The sequence below is a fragment of the Choloepus didactylus genome, assembly GCF_015220235.1.
Source record: "Choloepus didactylus isolate mChoDid1 chromosome Y unlocalized genomic scaffold, mChoDid1.pri SUPER_Y_unloc1, whole genome shotgun sequence".
Lineage (NCBI taxonomy): Eukaryota > Metazoa > Chordata > Mammalia > Pilosa > Megalonychidae > Choloepus > Choloepus didactylus.
In genome coordinates this window covers 4,480,499-4,505,808 of record NW_023637624.1, presented here as the reverse complement: position 1 = coordinate 4,505,808, position 25,310 = coordinate 4,480,499, and the positions used below count along the sequence as shown (strand labels likewise).

The window sequence follows — 25,310 nt, the reverse complement described above, 5'->3', positions numbered from 1 at the left end:
TTTCTTGGGGTAAAGTCGGAACATGTTGGAAGTTAAGCAGTTATCTTAGGTTAGTTGTCTTTTTCTTACTCCCTTGTTATGGTCTCTTTGAAATGTTCTTTTATTGTATGTTTGTTTTCTTTTGAACTTTTTTTTCATACAGATGATTTAAAAAAGAAGGGAAAGTTAAAAAAAAAAAAAGAAAAACAGGGAAAAAAAAAGTTGTAGTGCCCCCTTGAGGAGCCTGTTGAGAATGCAGGGGTATTTGCCTCCCCCTCCTCCATGGCTGCTAACATGACCACAGACATAGGGGACTGGTGGTTTGATGGGTTGAGCCCTCTACCACAGGTTTTACCCTTGGGAAGACAGTTGCTGCAAAGGAGAGGCTAGGCCTCCCTATGGTTGTCCCTAAGAGTCTCCTCCCGAATGCCTCTTTGTTGCTCAGATGTGGCCCTGTCTCTCTAGCTAAGCCAACTTGAAAAGTGAAATCACTGCCCTCCCCCCTATGTGGGATCAGACACCCAGGGGAGTGAATCTCCCTGGGAGTGTGGAATATGACTCCTGGGGAGGAATGTAGACGTGGCATCGTGGGACAGAGAACATCTTCTTGACCAAAAGGGGGATGTGAAAGGAAATGAAATAAGCTTCAGTGGCAGAGAGATTCCAAAACGAGCCGAGAGGTCACTCTGGTGGGCACTCTTATGCACACTTTAGACAACCCCTTTTATGTTCTAAAGAATTGGGGTAGCTGGTGGTGGATACCTGAAACTATCAAACTGCAACCCAGAACCCATGAATCTCAAAGACAGTTGTATAAAAATGTAGCTTATGAGGGGTGACAATGGGATTGGGAAAGCCATAAGGACCACACTCCACTTTGTCTAGTTTATGGATGGATGAGTAGAAAAATAGGCGAAGGAAACAAACAGACAAAGGTACCCAGTGTTCTTTTTTACTTCAATTGTTCTTTTTCACTCTAATTATTATTCTTGTTATTTTTGTGTGTGTGCTAATGAAGGTGTCAGGGATTGATTTGGGTGATGAATGTACCACTATGTAATGGTCCTGTAAACAATCGAAAGTACGATTTGTTTTGTATGACTGCGTGGTATGTGAATATATCTCAATAAAATGAAGATTAAAAATAAATAAATAAAACTAATTATAACCACATGGTCCTAGCACAAGGACAGACATATTAACCAATGCAATCAAATTGACAGTTTAGAAATAAAACCTCATATCGAGAGCCAAGTTTTTTGACATGGTTGCCAAATCCACTTAGCTGGAAAAGATTTGTCTCTGCAACAAATGGTGCTGAAAAAGCTGGATATCCATATGCAAAAGAAGGAAGGTGGGCCCCAAGTCACATCATTCACAAAATTAAGCCAGAATGGATCAAAGACCTAAATATAAGTAGTAAAACTATAAAACTCCTAGAAGAAAACATAGGGAAGCAACTTCGGGACCTGGTATTAGACAGTGATTTCTTAGACTTTATACTAAAAGCATGAACAATAAAAGAATAAAATATATAAATGTGACTTCATCAATATTACAAGCTTTGCGCATCAACGGACTTCATCATGCAAGTAAAAAGACAACCTACAGAATCACAGAATACATTTGGAAAGCAAATACCTGATAATCATTTCATATCCAGAATATGTGAAGAAATCTGAGAACTCAACAACAAAAAGACAAGTAACCGAAGTAAAAAATGGCCAAAAGACTTGAACAGACATTTCTGCAAATAAGATATGCAAATGGCAAAAATGCACATGAAAAGATAGTGAATATCATTAGCCATCAGATAGATGCAAATCAGAACCACAATGAGCTACTATTTCACACCCACTAGAATATCCACTATTAAAGAAAAAAAAAAGGAAAATAATAAGTGTTGAAGAGTGTGTAAAAAAATAGGATCACTCATTCATTGCTGGTGGAAATGCAGAATAGTGCAGCTGCTGTGGAAGACAGTTTGGTGGTCCCTCTAAAAGTTAATTATAGAATTTCCATATGACCCAGCAATCCAACTTCTAGGTATATATCCAAAAGTGTTAGAAGAGGGAATCAAACAGATACTTTCACACTGATATTCCTAGTGGCATTATTCTCAATTACCAAAAATTGGAAGCAACCCAAGCATCCATCAACAGACAAATGAATAAAATGTGATATATACATGCAATGGAAAATTATTCAGTCATATGAAGGAATGAAGTTCTGATACATGCGATAACATGGATGAACCTTGAAGACATTGTGTTGAGTAATATAGGCCAGACACAAAAAGATAAATACTGTTTGATCTTATTGATAGAAAACAGAATAAGCAAACTCATTGAGTTCAAATCTACGGTACAAATTACCAGGGGCTGGAGTGGGGGTAGGGAATGTGTAGTCAATGCTTAATTGGTATAGAATTTCTGTTTGGGATGATGAAAAAATTTTGTAATGGATGGTGGTAATGGTAGACAACATTTTGAATGTAAGTAACACCACTGACTTATATATTTGAATGTGTTTAAATGGGGAAATTTTAGGTTGAATATATGTTACCAGAATAAATTTTTTGGGCCTCACATGGTGTGTCAATCTTCTAAGACACACCCTCAGGGAAACCTAATACTGAATATTGCTCCCTTCTGAGACCTGAGCCCATTCTGGTCTGGGAAAACCTGATTGGGGTAACCAAGGAAACCAGATGCCTAGAAAACAGAAAATTGCAACCTACACTAAGAAAAACACAGATATGGCCCAATCAAAGGAACAAATTTACACTTCAACTGAGATACAGGAATCAAAACAACTAATGCTAAATCAATTCAACAAGTTTAGGGAAGGTATGGCAAAAGAGATGAAGAATATCATGAAAACAGTGGGTGAACATAAGGTAGAAATTGAAAGTTTGAGAAAACAACTGCAGAATCTATGGAAATGAAAGGCACAACATAAGAGATAAAAGACACAATGGAGACATGCAACAGCAGATCTCAAGAGGCAGAAGAAAACACTCAGGAACTGGAGAAGAAGCCACCTGACATCCTACACATAAAAGAACAGATAGGGAAAAGAATGGAAAAATATGAGCAACATCTCAGAGAACTGAATGACAACATGAAATGCAGGAATGCATGTGCCATGGATGTCCGAGAAGGAGAAGAGAAGGGAAAAGGGGCAGAAGCAATTATAGAGGAAATAATCAATGAAAATTTCCCATCTGTTATGAAGGACATAAAATTATAGATCCAAGAAGCACAGCATACCCCAAACAGAATAGATCTGAATAGGCCTATGCCAAGACACTTAATAATCAGGTTATCAAATGTCAAAGACAAAGAGAAAATCCTGAAAGCAGCAAGAGAAAAGCGATCCATCACATACAAAGGAAGCTTGATAAGACTATGTGCGGATTTCTCAATAGAAACCCTGGAGGCAGGAAGGAAATGGTGTGATATATTTGATACTGAAAGAGAAAAACCACCAACCGAAATCCTGTATCTGGCAAAGCTATCCTTCAAATATGAGGGAGAACTTAAAATATTCTCTGACAAACAGACAATGACAGAGTTTGTGAACAAGATACCTGCTCTACAGGAAATACTAAAGGGACCACAGACAGATAGGAAAAGACAGGAGTGAGAGGTTTGGAACACAGTTTTGGGTGATGGTAGCATAGCAATGTAAGTACACTGAACAAAGATGACTGTGGGTATGGTTGAAAGAGGGAGGTTAGGAGCATATGGGACACCAGAAGGAAAGAGGATGGATAAAGACTGGGACTGTATAACTCAGTGAAACCCAGAGTAGTCAACAATAGAGATAAAGTATACAAATATGTTTTTAAATGAGGGAGAATAAATGAATGTCAACCTTGCAAGGCATTAAAAACAGGGCGGTATTGGGGAAAAATACAATCAATGCAAACTACAGACTATAGTTAACAGAAACATTGTACTATACTTCCTTTAATGTAACAAAGGCAATATACCAAAGCTAAATGAGTATCAGGGGGTAGGGAATAGGGGAAGGGTATGGGACTCCTGGCATTTGTGATTTTATCTGACTCTTTATTCTACTTTAGGTTAATGCTATCTTTCCTTTTGTCACTTTCTAGCTATCAAGTTTTGTTTTTTGTTTGTTTTTCTCTTTCTCTTTTCTTTTTCTTTTGCCTCTCTGCCTTCTTTGACTCTTCCTCCTTCTTTGTGGAAGAAATGGAGATGTCCTTATATAGATAGTGGTGATGGTGCTGAATACAATGATACATGACTATACAGGGAACCAACAATTGTTTACTTAGGAAAGAATGTATGGTGTGTGAACAAAACCATCTTAAAAGAAATGGGTTGATGAAGAAACCTTGAGGGCACTATATTGAGTGAAATAAGACAGACACATAAAGGCAAATATTGCAGGGTCTCACAGATATGAACTAATTATAATATGTAAACTCATAGACATGAAATATAAGTTACCAGGATATAGAATGAGGCTAAAGAATGGGGAGCAGTTGCTTATTATGAGCAGAATATTCAACTAGGTTGAACTTAAGTGTTTGGAAATGGACAGAGGTGATGGTAGCATGTTGTAAGAATAACTAACAGTGCTGAATGGTGTGAATGTGGTGGAAAGGGGAAGCTCAAGAGTCACGTTATGTCACCAGTAGGAAAGTTGGAGGTTAAAAGATGGGAATGTATAAAACAGTGAATCTTGTTGTGGGCAGTGTCTGTGATTAACTGTACAAATATTAGAAATCTCTTTCATGAACTAGAACAAATGTATGACACTATAACCAGAAGTCAATAATAGAGGGGCATATCAGAAAAAAATATATACCTATTGCAAACTATATACTACAGTTATTAGTATTTTAACTTTCTTTCATCAACAGTAACAGTAACATGGATTGATATTTCAGTGGTAGTATAATTATCATTCATAACTATTTTTAAATATTACATACTAAGAATCAATTGTGGATGTTACTCAATAGTATGTGAATATTTAGGCCTATACCAATACTATGAGCCAATAATGGTGGGGGAGTGGTGGTTAGTGGTATGGGAGGATTTGAGTTTCCTTTTTTTGTCTTTATTTCTTTTCTGGAGTAATGAAAATGTTCTAAAAATTGAAAAAAAAATTAATTGTGTTGATGGATGCACAGCTGTATGGTAGTACCATGGGTAATTGATTGTACACTTTGGATGTTTGGATAATTGTATGGTATGTGAACAATCTCAATAAAATAAAATTAAATGTATATATATATATATATATATAGTATGAAAGCTTACAAAGTAAATCAATGACCTTTGCAAGCATTATGCTTGATAACTTCCTTTTCATTATTTCAGGGCCCTCTGTCCTTAACTTTGGTGAGGTTTGTGTGAATTCAAGAAATACTCATCTACTTCATGTTATTAATATGCTATCCATGCATATTTTGATACAGTTAGATATTGATTTAGAGGAACTTCAGAAGACCAACCAATTTTCGTATGTGATTCCGCCTACAACCAGTACTTACATTTCAATGGTATTTGAATCACCCACCATTGGAAAATTTTGGAAGTAGGATTTATTTTCTAATTTCTGTTTACTAGAATGAAAGTGTCCTTTTATAGCTTATGTATATATTTGATCCCAAATAATTGTAGCATATATTATATTTTGTCTCAAAACATAGAAACTGTGTATGTGTCACTTTGTAGATTCATGGATTGATATTTTAGTGGTAGTATAATTATCATTCATAATTATTTTTATGCATTACATACTAAGAATCAATTGTGGATGTTACCCAATAGTATGTGAATATTTAGACCTAATGAATTCTATAATAACAAAATAGCTATGATCAGTTAAAATTTGTATGCGTTTGCTGTTACAGGTCTTTCACGTTCACAGTGAACAACGTACCTGGTGGGCACATCCTTGTAATGGCGGTTGTCCTTCCAGTAAGGCTTGAGCTATCATGTGATGAGATAGTATTGAGACCACAAGGCTTCTTGGTGGAAACATATTTTAGAGGAACAGTTAAGTTATATAATCGCCACAATTATTGTGCCCGATTTAGATGGGAACCAGTAAACAAAGAAAGAGGGATGGCATTTAACATTCGTCCAGCTACAGGTAATGATTTAACCCATTTGTTTGATTTCTTTCTCTTCCTTTTCTCCTTCCCTCTGTCCCTTCCTCTCTCCTTCCTGCCCTTCCTTCCTTCCTTTCTTCCTTCCTTCCTTCATTGATTTATTCATTCAGGTATTCAAGCATTAATCATTTATTGTGTGCTGTATACTTGACACTAAGAACATAGACATAAATAAGATAGTCATCAGGCACATTTATTTTTATGCACATATATATGATTTGAAAATATGGATCCTGGTGGAAAAGGTGATTTCTGTTTAGTTTTACTGTGAGAATGATGTGATCAGAATAACATACATTTTATTAGATTTTGGATTTTTAGGATTTATAAATTCTTTATGTTCAACATTTAATACAATTATTAGAATCCAGTTAATATGCTTCTGAACGTAAAAGAAACCCCTCCAAATGAGAAATTTTTAATTAATGGAAAACAGTCTCGGAGTTATTGTTTTTGATGGTCTTTTACATTTGTTACCCATCATCTTAACCTTGCTTCTGCCATTCCCTGGAATCTATAATTCTACAATCTGCACCTGTTATAAAACTAAGCCCTGTTAACTGCTAACTATGACTTAACTAGTAGCCTGTCAAATTTGGAAAACATCATTGTGATGTGCTTGAAGACCTCATGAGGACACTAGCTATCATTTAAGGAAATAAAATGGCAAATTAGAAACTGAATGATCAATATGGCACCTTTGTTTTATGTACATGCCATGCCTTTTCAGCTATATGGAAAGATCTGGACCTTTGCAGTGACTCATGTGGTGCTTTATAACCAGCTGAAATCCAGTTCTGTGTACATGGAAAGAAAATAAACTTTGGAATCAGATATATCTGATTTCAAAACTAATGTTAGTCTCTCACCAGCTTTGTGATCTTGAGCAAAGTACTCTATGAGCATGAGAGTATTCTGCTGTAAAACAGAGAGAATAATCTATATCATAAGGGTGCTTTGAAGATTAAATGTATGGAAAACTTCATCTATCATTCCTGGCAAAGATTAGTTGACAAATAAATGGATAGCTATTTGATTAGGAAAATTTGCTAATCTGTTTTGACTTTTTTTCCTGAACATGTCCTCAGAGTAATAACCCCTTTTCATGGATCATGCTGTCCGTTTCCATTATCACTTCCTTGCTCCCTCCCTTTTTATCTCAAATTTAGTAGTAGCCATTATTTGGGATATAAACGAACTATAATTCAGATCTCAGAGGAGTCTTGGTTTGTATAAATGTTGCTTTAGTGTATTTTCTTATATCATTCATTTCCAAATCAGAATTTTTATGTAACCCTACAAGTGTTTGTAACAAGGAGTGTTATAAACAATCTTAAACATTAATTTTAATCCACATGACTTTAGTGTGGATGCATAGCTGGAGATGTTGATAAATTTATCAAGAGAACGAGTGGGGCTGTCCCTCCAAAAGGTTGGAAATCACTGGTATAGCCATGTGTAATCTTTTTGGCTAAAGCACATTCCTAGATCATGTATTTTTTTCACATTTGAAGTGTACTTTCATCAGTACTTAACATGTTCATTTCCAACCTCTTTTTTTCTTCATAATTAGTACTATATAACTGGATCCTGCCCCAATCTGGAGAAATACTGAGAGGATAATTGGAAATAAAAAGAGAAAAGATTTCTATGCGTTTCAAAAACCACCTCCAGTTTGTTTGGACAGGTATAAAACACCACTAGCTATGTTTCCTGCATTCCAGCTCTAGGTTCTGATCAACTGCTTGATATTTCACTAACATATCTATAAAGCATAGCACACTAGCACTTTTCCTTGGATTCCCCCATCCCTAGCCAGGGCTGAATGGGCTAGGATTCCCTTGAGGCTGCCATGGAAATGCAACGATGATACTTAATTTGTGCAAAACGGATGTGGTATTCAGCATTACAAACCAGAGCTCCAGTTATGTCTCTCATGGTGTTTAGAACTCTTACTTTTACAGGGGAGATTTTAGCATTTACTTTCACTTTCTTTTGGTTACTCACAACAGCTTTACAGTTTCTTAATCAAATAATTATCCCCAAATCACAAAAAGACATTTAATTCCAAATAAAACATTTGTAAGAGCAATACCATTAGTCTTTAAGTACTTTTGATTTTTTTATTTAGAAAATAACTATAATACTGTTCCAGTTTGCTAATGCTGTCTTTTAGCAAAAGACCAGAAATGGATTGGCTTTTATAAAGGGTGTTTATTTGGTTACAAAGTTACAGTCTTAAGGACATCAAGTGTCCAAAGTAAGGCGTAGTTTCACTGAAGGATGGCCATTGGTGTCTGGACAACCTCTGTTAGCTCGGAAGGCTCGTGGCTGGTGTCTGCTTGCTCCCAGGTTGCGTTTCAAAATGGCATTCACCAAAATGTTGCTCTTGGGCGTTTTGTTCTCTCTAGCTGCAGCTCCTGTTCAAAATGTCACTCTCAATTGCTCTCAGTTCTCTGTACATTCTTCCAAGTGTTCCTCGTGGCTGTATCAAGCTTACTCCTTCTGTCTGAGCTTATATTGTGCTCTGGTAAACTAATCAAGGCCCATGCTGAATGGGTGGGGCCATACCTCTATGGAAATTACCCAATCAGAGTTATCACCAACAGTTGTGTGGGTCACATCTCCATGGAAACACTCAATCAAAGAATTACAATCTAATCAACACTAATACGTCTGCCCATACAAGAGTTCATCAAAGATAATGGCATTTTGGGGGACATAATACATTCAAACTGGCACAAATACCCGAATCTATTTCAGACAGCATTGAATAAATTTTGTACAATTTATATTATTACTGATGAAATTTTTAGATACTTCCTTCTCTTTTCTGCTCCCATTATGCCTTAGTTATATCATCTACAATTAGTTGTTTATATCTGTCTCTATTGCAGTAGATGACGCTATGCCCATATCCAGTATCTATTCCCCTTTCTTCTTAACAGGACCTCAATTTTGTTTGGAGAAGCAATTTTATTTAGTAGAAAACTCTTTTTCCCAGCCTCTGTTGACAATTAGATACAGACAGAAATTTCTGTTAGGACCATTCCCCTTCTATGTGCCAGGCCCTCTTTCAAGTACCTTTACATATATTACTTATTTAATCCCTACAACAACTCTCTTATTTTTTGTTAGCCCCATTTAACAGGGGAGGAAACTGAGTTACAGAGATGTTAAATAAATTGCCCAAGAGTTCAGTTAGTAAGTGGCAGAGCTGAAGTTTCAATCAGGAAGTTTGACCCTATAATCTATGTTTCTCTCACCCCTGTACCACTGATCTTTCCAGACTGAGGATGGCCACGTAGTGAGGAATGGCAGTTTAGGAAAATAGAACCTGCTGAGCCAGGCCTGGAATACTTTTCTCTGGACTTCTGATTACATGAGATAAAAGAACCCTTATCTACTTAAACCACTGGAACAGGGAATTTTGTTGCTTACAGCCAAATATGATCCTCATAGATCCCTACTAGGCTATTAGCATTTCCCTGAGCAGCAACTCTTCTATTCATAAATCACTGTGCCTAGCACAGTGTTGGCATTCAAGAGCATTAATAAATAATATTTGACACTTGGTGATTTCTGGGCATCACACACTGTGTTAATAACTTCACATCAGTGTTATCTCTGTACATGATTACTGCAAACCTAGGGGATAGGCACTACAAAATTTTTTTAATATTAAGGCAACAATCATTGAGTTTGACTAACTTGGCTAAGGCCACACAACTTGTAAATAGTAGAACCAGGACTGGAATCCAAGTCACTCAGACTGCAGAGCTTGTTTTTCCTAAAAGGTCTGTAATTCTGCTTCCCTTTTCACGTAAGAGTCAATCTGACCGAAAAGCAGAGTTTCTTTTTGATGGTCACCCATCCTACTATTCAGTACCCAGAACCCTTGAATCACAGATGCTCCTTTCTTCCTGATGGAAGAACTTCTAAATCATTCTTTCCATCAAGTATTCTTTCCCTTATTCCAAAGGAGATGATACTTTCCATCAAATCTTTCTTTCTTATCAGATAAAACAGCTCACACTGAGATTCCTAATAGGTACTCAATACATATGAATTATAGAAATATGTTAATTACTGATAACTACATCAAAAGTTATACCTCTAAAATAATGCCTCCCTCAGAAAGCCCGAAAAAGTATCTGATGTTCATTGGTATTTCAGCGTATTAGCAAACATATGGAGGGGATAATTTTGGTCAGGAAATCAAAAATGGTTTTCTACTGTCTGTACATAAGACCAGATCTATTCCTGGACTGTTGGCTTCACTCATAAATTTTCTATTGCTTTCCAAATAGTGGCATACTTTTTGGCCATATATGTGGTTTGCCTATTAAAATTGGAAAATAAGGTATACATTTTGGATTTATAATCAAACCCTGTAGGCATATATTCATCTGATAATTGCTCAGTAAGCATTTCCCTAGTTTTAGAGTTTTAGCTGTTACAATTTCATGTCAGCTCTTATTTTGGATATTAACAAATAATAAAATTAAAATGTGGTAAATATCTTTTTCTCTCTCTATCCTCTGTATAGGTGTTGTCGAAGCATACTCATCATTGGAATGTGAAGTAACATGGCAGCCAAGTTTCAGTTCTCCAGAAAAGGGAGAATTTGTTCTTCAGGTCAATGAAGGAAACACATCAACGCTCAAATGTGCAGCGCAGGTAATGATTTCCCTTGAATATGATTTTTATTTTGAGGACTATAAATTCATTGGCTATACATGTGTGTATGTGGTTGTGTATGTGTGTGTGTGTGTGTATAATATTTGCAAAAACTGCTTTTGAATACATACTCAATTATTTCAGCACCTTCATGTAGCCACCTCTCTGTGTTATCTATAATTAACTCAGAAATCCAAGACTCTTATGAAAACAACACTAGCTTCCCATTAAAGCCTCTATAATATGTAATACCACCAGGGGAGCCATTTGAAATTAAGTTATTTCATTAACAGAAGCCAAAGAAAAACATAAAATATTTTGCCTGGATTACATGTTTAAAATTCTCATAATAATTAGCAATTCATTATGAAATGGATCTTTTAATTTACATAGCAAGAAAATACAGAAAATTCTTAGTTTTATAAAATATATTTATTTTAATGAAAATATGAGTAAAGTGAAGGCTGTATCATGTAATTTTAACTTTGTTTCTGTGGTAGCAGTCTTGAAGGCCTTAACTTCACACCTCTTGAACACCAAGAATGCACTTTACTGGCATACTGAATTTCCTTCTCAAAGCCCAAATGCTGCTTTACTTAATCCCATCTGTATCTCCAGACCTTGTCTATGCCTATACATATTTCAGCTATGAAGGAGCAGGTAGCCTTAAAAAATGAGAGATTCATCTACTTTGGTAATGTCAAGTCACAGTCAGAACCCCATAAGGTCTTTCTTCTGTGCCAGGCTTGAAATAAGGTGGAGCCTACTACTTTTCACTATGTGTAAATTACTCGTTATTCTTTCTTTCTTTAACCTCTTATATAAGTATAATATACATACGGAGAGGTACACATGTTATAAATTATGTGTCTCTCAATTAGTTTTCACAAATTGATAACACCTTTGTCACCAGCATCCAAATCACCCTAAAAGTCCCTTTCTGCCTTGTGCTCATTTCCAGGCACTATGTGCCTCTCCAAGGGTCATCACTATCCTTGATTCTGAGAGAATCGTTAAGTTTTGTCTGTTCTTGAACTTTATGTAAATGCAGTCAAGCCATATGTTCTCTTTACTCTGGCTTCTTTTGTTTATCATTAGGTTTGTGAGATTCATCTACGCTGATGTATGTGGTTGTAGATGCTTCATTGTCATTCCTGAGTAGTATTCCATTGCATGATCATAGGGTATCTAGATTTTTTAGTTACTATAAAATGTTCTGTAAACGTTCTTATAGCTGTCTTTTGATGAACACATGTATACATGTTTGTTTTAACTATTATTTACATTAATGTTATTGAAAGGTTTACTAACATAAATTTTACTCATGTTAAAGTTTACTAATATAATGGGCAATATAGTAATCTAGACAGCATTAATAATAGGTATTGCTTATTGAGTAATGACTGTATGTCTGGCACCATGCTAAATGCTATTCATGTATTACCTAATTTAACCCTTACAACAACTGTATGAGGCACATGCTATTATCCCCAATTTGTGGATGAAGAAATGGAGTCTTGGGGTGGTTAAATAACTGATATGTGTTCACACAGGCAGTAAATGAACTAATTGGAATTTATATCCAGATCTGTGATCTGTTTGCCACCACCACCTTTGCTGTTATCCTGCATGATATTTTGCTTTTTGCTTTTCCTACACTGGAATGGGAAAAGAATTAAATTCTGAGATATCAGAATAATGAATTAGATTATTTTTATGTAAATTAGTTTGAAGCCATTCAAGTTAACTGAACTTTGAGTTCCAGTTCCTCTTTGCTACTGCTCGCTTTTCTGTAAATTCAGAGTAGTGGATACTATCACCATTTCTCAAAATATGTTCTATGATGCACTAGTTCTGTAAGGGGCTTCGTGTTGGAGTGGGGGGGGGGAGTCCAGTGCTTAACTAATTCTGCAAATCAGAGTGAACTACCTCTCCATTCTCAGATAAGCAAACTGCACGTTATCAGCATATTTAGCACCATGAGAAGACTTCTGATAGAAACGTGCCTGGATAATTTCATTTGGCACCTTATTTCCCATACGTAGGTGACCCATGAATCCTTTCCTTCTACATATACATAGTAGCACCCTGCACACAGCTAGGGAAGGCTGGTAGATGATCTCTAAAGGTCCACTTGAGTGATTAATCTACATGACTTTCAGTCACAAATTCATGTCCTTCATAGAGTTATCTTTCTCTGTCTTCCCCAGTCTGAGGGTACATTTTAAATATTCCATCTTGTTTTCCCTTTTCTTAAGCACACCACAAAATCTGATCACACTTCATATTTAAAAAATTTCCTTGAATGTAACTGAATTATATTATAGAGGAGAAGTGTGTGTGTGTGTGTGTGTGTGTGTGTGTGTGTGTATTTGCTCCTCTAGTTACTGTCTCCTCTTTCCCTGTGAAGAGTATTGACTTTAATTCTTTGTTCACAGTAAGAAATTCTTTTGGCCACAGAGAGCGTACTCTAGGTTGATACATCAAAAATTAAGGAAAATGTTCAGAGATAGATTGTAGTGATGAATGCAAAACTATGTTATCATACTGTGGACAGTGGATTGTATATCATGGATGATTGTATGGTGTGTGAATGTATTTCAATAAAACTGAATTTAATAAAAAAATTATGTTTGTTGAAATATAATATATTTATACGTGTTTGCCAGCCCTGGTGAATGCTAATCACTGCATGACTTAGGCAAAATACTTACTCATCCTGAAATTCAGTTTCTGCAGCTGTAAAATTTGATAGTACCATCCGTCTAGTCATTTAACAGTTATTTATTGAGCCCACACTTTGTACTAGGCCCTATACCAAGTTCTGAGTATTCAAAGGTGAATAATACAGACATGGTCCAACTGCTTTTTAGCCACTTTCTGGACTGATAAGCCATAGTGATAAAGTAAGTGAAGAACTAGTCCTATGTCTGGCTCATAGTTGGTGCACAATCTGTTGTTATTGTTATTATATCCAAAATACCTAAATAGAAGTGGGATTTATCTTGCATGATAGAACAAATTGAATAACAAGTATAGCAACATTATGAAGTTTGCTTTCATTTTCTTTCAGCAGTCATCTCTTTGATTAATGTGTATTTCCAATGAAAATACTTCATTTTTGTGAACAAAGCAGTGAAAAAAGTATTTCATTTACTATTATTCCTATTGCATTTTCCCCCATTATCTTCTTGTTTTTAGGTTGGTCCCACCAAGGTCGTATTTTTGGAGCCAAGGATACTCTTCAGCAATAGCCCTCAAGGTTTAACCACTTGGAGGAAAGCCATTCTTCACAATGTTGGACAAAATCATGCTTATTTCAAGGTAATGTAGTATTTTGATCTTATTTCTTGTATGGATCAGATCACATTATGCTTTGAATTAATTTTTCTTTTGCCATGAATACTATGAAGTTAGTATGTTAATCCTTATAAATGGATTTATGCTTCTCTTAAGATATGTCATATGGGATTTACTGGAATACAGAGCATCTAGTTTGTCCTTTTCACTTTCCATAAAAATCCTTTTTCTCTCCCTTTCTTTCTTAGTCTTTCCTTTCCTTCTCTTCTTCCCCATCTATTCTTTCTGTATTTTAGTTTGTTTTATTGATAAAGAGATTATTTAATAAAAATAAAATTAAAATATATACATTAGTAATTAAGATTATACTTCATATTTAGTTATGCAATTTTCTTATGCTCTTCATTTTCACTCTAAACTCTGGATGGTTATGTTAGCAAACGGGACCTAGAATGAGGCCATTTCTAAGGATATTCTATTTATTGTTATTGCTCCTAATTTAAATGGGGGCAGTGAGGTGAGGATAGAGAGGTTTGTTTGTTTTTTTCCTGAAAAACAATTTCACCATCCCCTTCTCCCAACAAGGGTGGCAGCAGTGGTTAGTGTTTGAGATCTTTCATTCAGGCTTTTTACATTTACATGTCCTTTTCTCCTTAAATCAATCTTTGGCCTAAATACACAAATCAGGATACCCTTTTATTCTCGGTTGCTTCAGAGTAGTTTTTACCTTAATAGTCTATTTGTTTCCTCACCCCTACAAATATTTTGACCAACTTCCCTTTAAATTATTCTGGCTGAAAGCATGGTAGATAGACCTAAATTGGCTTCTGACAAACCACACCATAAATCCTTGGTAAGTTACTTATACCTTTTTTGAAGGTCAAATTGCTATCTTAAACATTAGGCTTTCTATCAAGGAGATAATAAAGAAGAGGAGATGAGATTATTGTCCTGTTTCCATACTAACTTTGCTTTCAGTTCTTTGGAAAGTAGAAAAGGAAATTGTCAGATTAGTAACTAGAATTTTGGTATCCTCTGTAACAGATATATCTGGTCTTATAATTTTGCAAAGTCTTGGAAGCAACTGCAGATAATAAACTTTATCATCCTATTTAAATTAGAAGATGCCACTACAGAAGGTTCTGTTTGTTGGGTTAGGCTAGCAATTCCTTTTTGAAGTTCAAACTATTTGTGCATCTGGTGTTTGGTAATCTGTTACAAAATTGTCTCATGCCCTGGGCCTTGAGGTTTTCTGTCTAGATAGTAGTTTGGAAGTTTCCCTATGAAAGCTTAAAGACAGTAACTTTAAAGGAGATAACATAGCATTTCTGAAAATTTTCACTCATAGGTTTGTGACCAGAGTCTTTTGTCTACGATTAATATTGTTCCATCTGAAGGAATAATTCCACTGGGGGGGATAACTGTCCTCAATATCTCCTGTACACCTACTTTGGCAGAAAAATTTGATACAAGAGCAAAGGTATGTCTATATATGCATTTGTTTGTACCTTAAATGGGTCTAAGGGGTACTTATAATAGTACATAATTACTGTTTTGTTTAAGGTACTTATAATAGTACATAAAATGCTTTAAAATGATGTGCCCAGTTTATTTTTAGAAAACTTGTTTTAGTTTCTTCTGTTGGAAATAAGTTTAAATGTTTTGACAATGAAGAACAATTTTTTAAGTTTCTGTTGTTTTTCTAGCAATTGAGTCAGATTTAAAGAAGCACAGTTTTTAGAGATCTAAAAAATAGATTATTTTACCTGCCTACACCTCTACCTACTTCATCTGTGGTGAAATTGGGAAACAGAATTTGGTGGGGATGTTTGGAAGAAATTTGTTTCATGAATGTTGGTGGTAAAAATTTATAGTAAGTTGAAATGAACACTTTTCATCAATGAGGCACTTTTCACATGAAATTTTGATGAGAGTTGACATTTCTGAAGTGTGACAAGCCCTCACTAGTCACAGAGCAACGGGTGTCTTTAGTTAGGTAACTTAGGGAAAAATTTCTATTTTGGAATGCTAATTCTAAATAGCTTTAGTGACTATATGAATTTTAGGCAAATTCTATATGTTACCAACATCTTCTGTATTTTATAGCACAAATAAAATGTTTTACTGCTTGATGTTTTGGGAATTATGTAAATGAAATGATATTGTCTTGATTTTAGACATTTCTCTAAGTATATATTAATCAGAATTAAGAAGACAGGTAAGACTTGCCTGTTTAAAATTCTGTTTAATTATAAAGCTCAAGGAATGGTATGCTGCTGATCTTCCACCTGATGATTAACTGTGTACATTTACTCACATTAAAAAATATGTGTATTTATGCTGCCATCAGATCAAAATGAGTAGCTTTAAATATGTCCATTATATCCTTCAATATCCCATAACAACTAATTATTAAATAATATGTTACTTAATGGAATGGACACTGATCTGTCTGGCCCACAAGTAGATTAAGAATTGTACTTCACTTTTATAAGGAAATACGTAATGGAAGACATTTTTAAATTAAGTATTCTAGCATATGATCTGAGAGTAGGACTGAATATATACTTTTTAAAACCCCATATTCTGGAAAAAATTCCAAAATATTGTCACCAAAATATTGATTTTACTATAAACGTAACTTCTGTATTTTAGAGGATTATGCTATTTTTACAAAGCTTACCACTTTTAACAATAAAATATAATGAGGTTAATTTATTCAGTTATTCATCACATATTTACTGGGTGGGATATTATGTTTATTCATCATGTATTTACTGGGTGAATATTATGTGTCAGCCTCTGTTGTCAATGCTAGGGATCCAAAAGTGAGCAAGATAACCAGGGTCCTAGATTTCAAAAAAGCTTACAATCTGGTGGGGATCCAAATAATTCAGTAGAAAATTGCAATATAGTGTTATAAGTACTGTGATGGGGAAATGCAGCAGACTAAGAGAATAAGTAAAATGTCTCTTTACTAGACATTTCCACATTGAGATATAAAAGGTGCCTCAAACTCAACATGTCCCTCCAACTCTGTTACTCATCTTCTTGTCTCTTTCTCACTGAAAAAGAGATTCCTTCCAATTCTTATATAGGAAGAGCCCTTTCAAGAATAATATTTTTGTGCTTCTGAGATTTTGCTTAACAAATTATATATTCAGATAATCTATAGTTCTCTGTTTTGTAGGAATTATATAAATAAATTATCTCACTGTCTTAATTTTCTTGGAGGCAGTTGAGTGTAAATGATAAGAGAGTGGTTTTTTTGTTTGGTTTTTTTTTTTTTTTTTTTTTTTGGCTTTAGATGGTCCTTGGTTCAAGTTTAACCACTGCTGATTTCAAGTTGTGTGACCTCCAGAAAAGACAAATTGCTTGGCTTCTCTAATCCTCAATTGTCTTCGCTTGTAAATTAGGGGTGTTAACAGTAGTGACCTCATAGGATACTGAGGATTAAAAAGGAGATAATGTATTTAGTACTATACTTGGTCCCTATATTCATCAATTGTTAGCTGCTATTATTATAATTATTATGGTTATGGTGAATCTTACTATCTTTATATGGGAAGAAATATGTTGCAGTTTCCTGCTTGTTTTAATTTTGAATAACCCACCGAAATTAAATGAGAAAAAAAGTGCTGCAGAGAATGGCAAATGGGTAGAACTCTGCAGTCAATTTCACAAGCCTCAGCTGATTCCCTTTGTGGTGGAAATTTTTAACTGATGAATGCTCAGTCGTCTTAGGAGTATCAGTTCTGTTTAACAAGGAATGTGATGACAACTGCCAGAATACATCTCGTGAAATTTATAAGATGTAATGATTATTTAAGTTATAAAATATTATGTAAATGCCAGCTAATACTTCAGCAATGTACGATTACATTTTAATGTAGTTTCTACAAAGTTTTATATTTCTCCTAAATAAGGTTGCTATCCGCCATGCAAATATCATAGACCTTAGAATTGGTGGATCTATTGAGGTCGCTGATGTTGAAATCAATCCAGTGAGTATGTTACCTATTTGTGTAATCGTTTTGTGAGTGTTGTGGTTTTCGTTTGTCATAGTTCCCTAGTGAATATATACATAATTATATGATGAAGGATAAATTTAAATGAAGATTTACGAATTCACCAGTAGATACTAAGCGCTAGAACACTACTGATACTATTAAATCCATCTGTAGGCTTCATCATGATCCTGTCCCTCATAAGATATAGCCACTTGGTTGTTTTTTTTGATTATCATCCCTTTACTTTCTCTAATTGTGTCATCATATGTATATGAGCCCTCAACCATTCATTATTTAGTTGTGTTTGCTTTTGAGCTCTATGACAAAGGCCTACCATTTGCAGTCTTTGGTTAGTTACTTTTAGTTGAATATTGTGTTTTCAAAGTTCATCTAAGATGTGTGTAGCTGCATTTTATTCATTTTAAGTACACAACAACACATATGCATATGAACACACAGACACACACACACACACAGACACACACACACCCCTTTTTTTCTGGCTACTATTTCCAGAATTGGATAGATCTGGTCTCATCTACCCAAAGAAACTTTCTCTGGTCCTTCAAGCAGCCCCACATGTCCCTTTATTGACTCCATAAAGCACTCTGAGAACATCTCCAGCATATAGCAGTGGCCATATTATTGTCAGGTTATCTGTCTATATGTTGTACTTCCCCACTAGTATTGCAACACCTAGCACCATTTTGGTACAGAACTAAACGGAACAGAAATTGAGGAGAGTCCAGCTGGCTGCCTCAGGCAAAGTCTCACTGTTTGTCGGCACTTTAATGGCATCAGAATTCTAGTGTCTGAGTTTAAGTAACAGCTTTATAATCTCTGTTTTACTCAGTGTCCAAGGCATGGTAAATCCAGATAGATTGCCAGGTACTAAACTAATTTGTCCAAGGCTGCCATAGATCCTGGAGATTAAACCGTGTAGTATCCAGAGTGTTTTTTGCCTCTGGTATGGTGTCTTTCCTTGAATAACATTAGGTAAAGATTGCAATGTTTACTACTTTAATTTCTCATCTTAAAGACTAACAGGACATGCTCTGCATGTTATGATATAACTGAGTTGTTTATAGGGCTTTATATTAATATAATTTAATCAACAGGCCTTAAATATGTTGGATTTTTAAAGTTTTGAGAAGGTAATGAAAAATTGATGTTTTATATAAATAAAAAATCACTCCTCTTATCCCATGCCAGTCTTACACTTAAGCTCATTTTAGCTAAAATTTCCTAATTAGTATTGAGACACAAAGCATCAATTTTTCATTATCCTTTTTGAATTTTACAAAGTTCATGTATATGATTAGGTTAATATTTTAAGTGAAACAAATAGTGGCCAGATGACCTTAATAAAATATTTGCTTCAATCTTTGAATACTGTTGCCTCATTCTTCTTTTAATGCTATATGTGATGCTTTTACTAAGGAACTATAGGGTATCTCTAGTAACTCTGAGATAGCAATTTTGAAGGAGGACCCCTGCAAAATTTTGTGGTATAGGCATATGCCTGGCATATGAGCTAGAGTTCAGTTGCATCAAACAAGTGTTTTATATGTATATATATATGTGTATATATATATGTATTTCAGGTAGTTTCTAGGTATGTAAAAATAGATGAGGCTTAAAGTCAAGTAAGGAGAGATAGTTATGTAAAGAAACAGATTATGTGATGTCAAAATATAAGTAAATATAAGGAACAGAAGTATTCTTGAGCACAGAGTGATTAACTCTGGTTTATCTAACTAGGACTTAAGGATGTATAATATTTTATAAGATAATTACGAGTTAGGGAAGGGCCCTCCTCACAGAAGGAACAATAAGATAGAGACACAGAAGGGTAAAGCATCAAGTTGTGGGTAGGAAATGACAAAGCATACAGCTTGCTGAAGTGTCAAGTGATAGAATGAGTGGAGCTAAATGAGGCTGGAGAATGAGGCAGAGGAAATTCATGGTGAGCTTTGTGAGCCCTGCAAAGAACTTGCACATTTGTACCATAGTTGATACAGATGATGGGGAACCATCAAAGTTGTATAAACAGAAGAGATTTGGTTAGAGTCTCTATTAGTTTAATTGTGACTTAGTTGTGGAGGGGGGAAATTGGAGAATATTAGAATCTAGAGACTAAATGAAAAGCAGTGAGTTACTGATTTCAAACAGTTAAAATGAGGATAAGAGGTGAAAAAGGAGGCAGAACTAACAGGATTTGGTAACTGCATAAGTGGGGAGAAGGAAAAGATGACTATTTTATATAGAGTTCTGCTTTGTAGTTAATAATGTCCTTGATAGACACAACAGTGTAAGTTTTAGTTTATGTTTTCCATAAATGGTACCTTTACTTTCTAATTATTATTTATTTTTTAAATTTTAGAATGTGTTTAATTTCAGTGGCACTTATGTCGGTGCCACCCAGATTATTCCATTTGTAATAAAAAACAAAGGTATAACACATGCCAGAGTGGAGTTTGACCTAGGAGACTTTCGAGATTTTTCAATGGATATTAAAGACAAAACAGGTATATATTTTATACAATTATGTTATCATTGTACAAGTAAAACAGTTTTAAGTTCTCTAAAGTATAACTGGGAAAATAGTACAAGGGCAATTATTCTTTAATATTTGTAATAACTCCATACATGATTTTTATACTATATAAGCCAGGATGATTTTCTCTAGAAAGATATTAATATTAATATCAGAACACTTTGGCAATACTTGATATATAACCGTGCTTATTAGTTGACTTAATATAGTAACTTAAGTATGTTAAATATATACAATATATGAAAATACAATTATTTATTACTAGTTTTAATTGCTCAAGAATTTTGGGTAAATGTCTTTGGAGAGTGCTCTGAATTTCATTTAAAACACATGTATTAGGTGTCTGTCTTAAATTAGGTTTAAACAAACTATTACTTTTTATAAGTGCATTTCATTTGTTTAGTCCAGGTTTGGTAAACTTAGGCCCATGGGCCAAATCTGGCCTGCCACTTGTTTTTGTAAATAGTTTTTTTTTTCAATATAGATGTACCCATTTGTGTACATATTGTTTATGACTGCTTTCATGCTATAATAGCGTAGTTGAATAACTATGACAAAAACCATGTTACCTGCAATGTCTAAAATATTTACTGTCCAGACCTTTAGAGAAAAAGTTTTCTGACCCTTGTTTTTTGTCAGTTTTTCTTCAGTAAATATATGTTGAATCCCTATCACATGCTACATACAAGTCTTTCACTCAAAAAGATAAATAAGACATATTCAAGTTCTCAAGAAGTGTCCAGTAAGCGTATCAGTCATGGCCTCAGTAGTAAACAGATGTCTCAGAGGGTTTAACAGAAGAGAGTTGAATGAAGGAATTACCTATAGAAGTGGGGGCCGAGCTAGAAGAAACCAGTAAAGAATGGGAACTGCTACCACCCTGAGCCTGGAATGGGCAAGAAAAAGGGAAGATATTATTGGAGTACTGTGGGATATGAAGCTTTTAAAGAGGGACCAGCTGGTAGCTAAACTGTAAAGGAGTACAGCCACTGCCAGAGCTGCAGCCAAGGCAGCGAGGAAGTGGGGACCTAAATACTCTGACTTCTCTCTCTCTTCCTGCCCTCTGATGTCTTACTGGCATCTCTCAGTGGCCCAATGCAAGCAGAGGCTGAAGGGTGAGGGAGGCTGAATCATTTCATCTATAAAAGTCAGGACAGAGCAGAACATAGAAGGGTGGCTATTGTATTGAGGTAAGCAAATAGAGACCACCCAGGGCAGTAGGAGAGATGGACAAGGAATGAAATTATTACTATAATCTGTGGGGTTACATACTGGGGAAGTACATACTGGGGAGTACATGCTATGGGAGTACATACTGGGGAAACTAGCCAAGACTCAGCAATAAGGAAAGATTTCTTGGAGAAGTTGATGCCTAACTGAAGTCTTGAAGAATGAGGAGGAGATACACAAGCAAAGGAGATAACGTGAGAGAATGCAAGTAAAGATCTAGAAATGAGTCTGTTTGGTAAGTAGTTCAGGATATCCAGAGCATAGAGGGACAGGACTGGCGTGTCAGGTGGGGTCCAGGTCACCTAAGGCCTTTCCTGGACTTTTATCCTAGAGGTTAAGCAGCACCATTAAAGGATTGACATCCAGACAATGACGTGATTAGGCTTGTGCTTTACTAATTTTAATTTTACTTTTGGAACAGTGTGGAGAATGGGTTGGGTGAAATGGTGGGAGTGGGGAGGGCAAGGTCAAAGACATAGAGACCAGTTAGAAGTTGTGGCCATACAATTGAGAGGTGCTGAGCAACTAGACTCAGGCAGTTATGCTGGAGAGGGAAGGAAGTCCAAAGGTACTGAGAAAGTACAAATGCTCTGACTTGGTAGCCTAGTAGATATGGGTACTTGGGAAGAGGAGGGAGTCTCCAGTCACTCCCTGATCTCAACTCTAAGAAGTAGGTGGCTGAAGGTGCCAGCACGTTCTTAGTTTCTGGAACACAGGAAGAGGATCATGTTTAGGTGGGCATGTTGTGTTTGAGGGGCCTGTAGAATAGCCCCAGAAAGGTGACAGTAGGCAGTTATTTCTTTTTTAAAAATCTGGGTTTTGGAACTTTGGTAGCTTTAATATTTATTCTCATTGACTGCCCCCTTTCCTCTCATCCCCTTTGTTCAACGGATCATGGACTCTTGCTGGTTATTCTACAGAGGTACTTGGCAAAGTGCCTTCCTTTCCACCTCTCTGCCTTAGCCTTAGCTCTTGACTCTGCTCTAGGCCACTGCAACATCTCATCCAGTGGTTGCCCAGTGGTTTCCCTGCCTCCAGGTCTTTCTCCTCATACTGATCCCAGAGTGTTCTCCTTAAAGCACAGATCTGATCACATCTCTCCTCAGCTTAAACAACTTTGCAGGTTTACCGTTACCAATAGCAGTGGTTATCGGCAGCAGGCTGTGGAAACAGCCTAGGAGGCACATTAAATGACCTTAACAATTATTAACAATTTGCGATAAAGTTTATTCTTAAAATGTCCTGGAAACGCATTTCATTATTACAACTATTCTAACACCTAAATGCCTTTCACAAATTAGGCTTTTGTTTTTCACATAATTGTTTCAGGGTTCTTTGATAGAGTGGCTGATGAGATAGGAAATGTTGAGATCCACTTGATGATGACCCCACCTTGTTTTTCCAGTCACCTGTCCGGTTACAGGCTCCATGGGCTGTCTCTGCTGCAGCCATTTTGTATTACTCATTTCCTCCCAATTGCACTGGGCTCCCTTCTCCTAGGATAGCTTGTCCCCTTCTATCTCTGCTACCTGAAATCCTAACTTCCTTCACAAACTAGCCTCACCTTCTTGAGTCCTATAAATTACTAGCCCCATCCCCAGCCCTATCCAGCTGGTTGGAATTAATTGTTACCTTCCTTTGGTTCCTTAGGACATTGTGTAAGTTTTATTATATTACTTATCATTTCTCACCAAAACAGAGAATGAAAAAAAAAAAAAAAAAACCCAGCCAACAATAAATAAATAAATAAATAAATAAATAAATAAGTCAGTCAGTCAGTCAGTCAGTCAGTCAGTCAGTCAGTCAGTCAGTCAGTCAGTCAGTCAGTCAGTCTGGCTATGTCCCAGTAGATGCTGGTGTAAGGCCAGGGCCGGGAGACTTTGCTGCCGAGAACTCCTAAACCCTAGTCTAGCATTTACGCTGGGCCCTCAGGCATCTGTCAGACCAAACAATATTAAAAAGAGGAAAAAGAAACCCAGCCAGTAAAAAAGGTGCACTGGCTCTTTAAGTTCTGGTAGCTGCTGGTACAAGGCCAGAAGTAGCTGCTTCCAAGAGGACCAAAAACAAGGCCCCTGTCTGTGCCAGGCACTATGGGATCTGCCTCCCAGGAAATGTCCACATCTAGAAGGAAAAAAAAGAAAAAGGAAATAACAGTCAAAGAATATACACTAGCTCTTTATGCCCTGGTGGATGCTCAGAGGGCAAAACTGACGCCAGCTTCCATACTGGGCCTTCGGGGATCCCCCAGATGGAACTTCATCCTCAGTTCCTACTTTTGGAGAGGGAGGTTTCCTCTGCCCTCCCTGGCGCCAGCTGCCCCCAGAGTCCAGGCAATTTGGCTGCAGCCTTTTCAGCCGCCACTGCTGCTGTCACCGGTTCCTGCTTTCACGTACAAAAGCTAGACTCTCAGCAGCCTCTTACTTCCTCTGATCCCCCTGTAGTTGTTTTATAAGTTCATTTTGGTTCCAGGGTTACCACCTAGTTAATTCTAATCTTTTTTCCCAGCTCATTCATTATTCTAGTAGAGGGAGAGTCATTTATTAAACTTTCCACTCTTGCCATTTTGTGCCTGAAGTTTGCATTACTATGGGACAATTGTTTCTGTGTATTTACATAATGCCTATGTACCTGGAGTGATTTCCTTTTGTCAAGAAGTTTCCTTGTGTAAAAGTGTGGTTTTCTTCTTTGTGGACTCCTTGAGGCATCCCAGGAGGTCTGGGTCTTCCCTGCTTCATCTTCACTGGAGAGGAAGTTCTCAGGTCTAAGATTCAGTCATTTACTTGCCCTTACCTTGTTTTGCTTTCTCATATTCATCTGTATGTGACTGTGACATGCTTCTTGAACCTTGGAGGCTTTTTTTTCTTTTTTTAATGGATTTACTGTTTCTGTTTTGCTGGTTGAATGTATGTTTGTTGCATGTTTGGACATCAAGTTTGCTGGTTAGCGTCTTGGTATGAGGAGCTATTCTTTACCTAGTAATGCTGTATAACCTTGCACATATTCTCAGTAATTGCTTTATGATGTTGATGAAATTTTTCCAAGTTTATATTTTCCAAGTATTATGGTATTATAGATAATGTATTTGGCTCTATTTTATATATATCCTTTTGCATGTCTTACAGGTCTTATAGGGGAATTCACAGACCCTTCAGTGCCTCGCAAATATTCTTTGGAGTTAGAGGAAAATACATCTCTGCAATGTGGCCTAACATTTTCTCCCAAAGAAGTAAGTTCAGCTTTCTGTTATTCAGTATACTGGGGGATAGTGGAGCTGTGGATAATCCCAACCAAGAAGCTATCAAACATCACCTAAACTCAGTTTGTAGTGGATCTTGTTTCAGCTTGCTAACATACCTGGGTACACCCTTTAATTCAGTAAAATGATTGCTAGATGTGT

At 36.1% G+C, this 25,310-nt stretch overlaps 1 protein-coding gene across 3 annotated transcripts in view; it reads left to right on the top strand.

The window, feature by feature from the left end:
- The window catches only part of CFAP47 (cilia and flagella associated protein 47), a 455,597-nt gene that overhangs the window by 54,025 nt on the left and 376,262 nt on the right, over positions 1–25,310 (top strand). For all 3 annotated transcript variants that reach the window (XR_005215040.1, XM_037824716.1, XM_037824715.1), the window contains exons 14-21: positions 5,340–5,556; positions 5,876–6,117; positions 10,686–10,816; positions 14,018–14,140; positions 15,465–15,596; positions 18,043–18,120; positions 20,510–20,654; positions 25,036–25,139. Coding sequence is in view for 2 of the 3 variants with exons in the window: in XM_037824716.1 (XP_037680644.1) it covers positions 5,340–5,556; positions 5,876–6,117; positions 10,686–10,816; positions 14,018–14,140; positions 15,465–15,596; positions 18,043–18,120; positions 20,510–20,654; positions 25,036–25,139 (1,172 nt within the window). In the remaining variant the exon portion in view is untranslated. The remainder of the gene's footprint in view (positions 1–5,339; positions 5,557–5,875; positions 6,118–10,685; positions 10,817–14,017; positions 14,141–15,464; positions 15,597–18,042; positions 18,121–20,509; positions 20,655–25,035; positions 25,140–25,310) is intronic.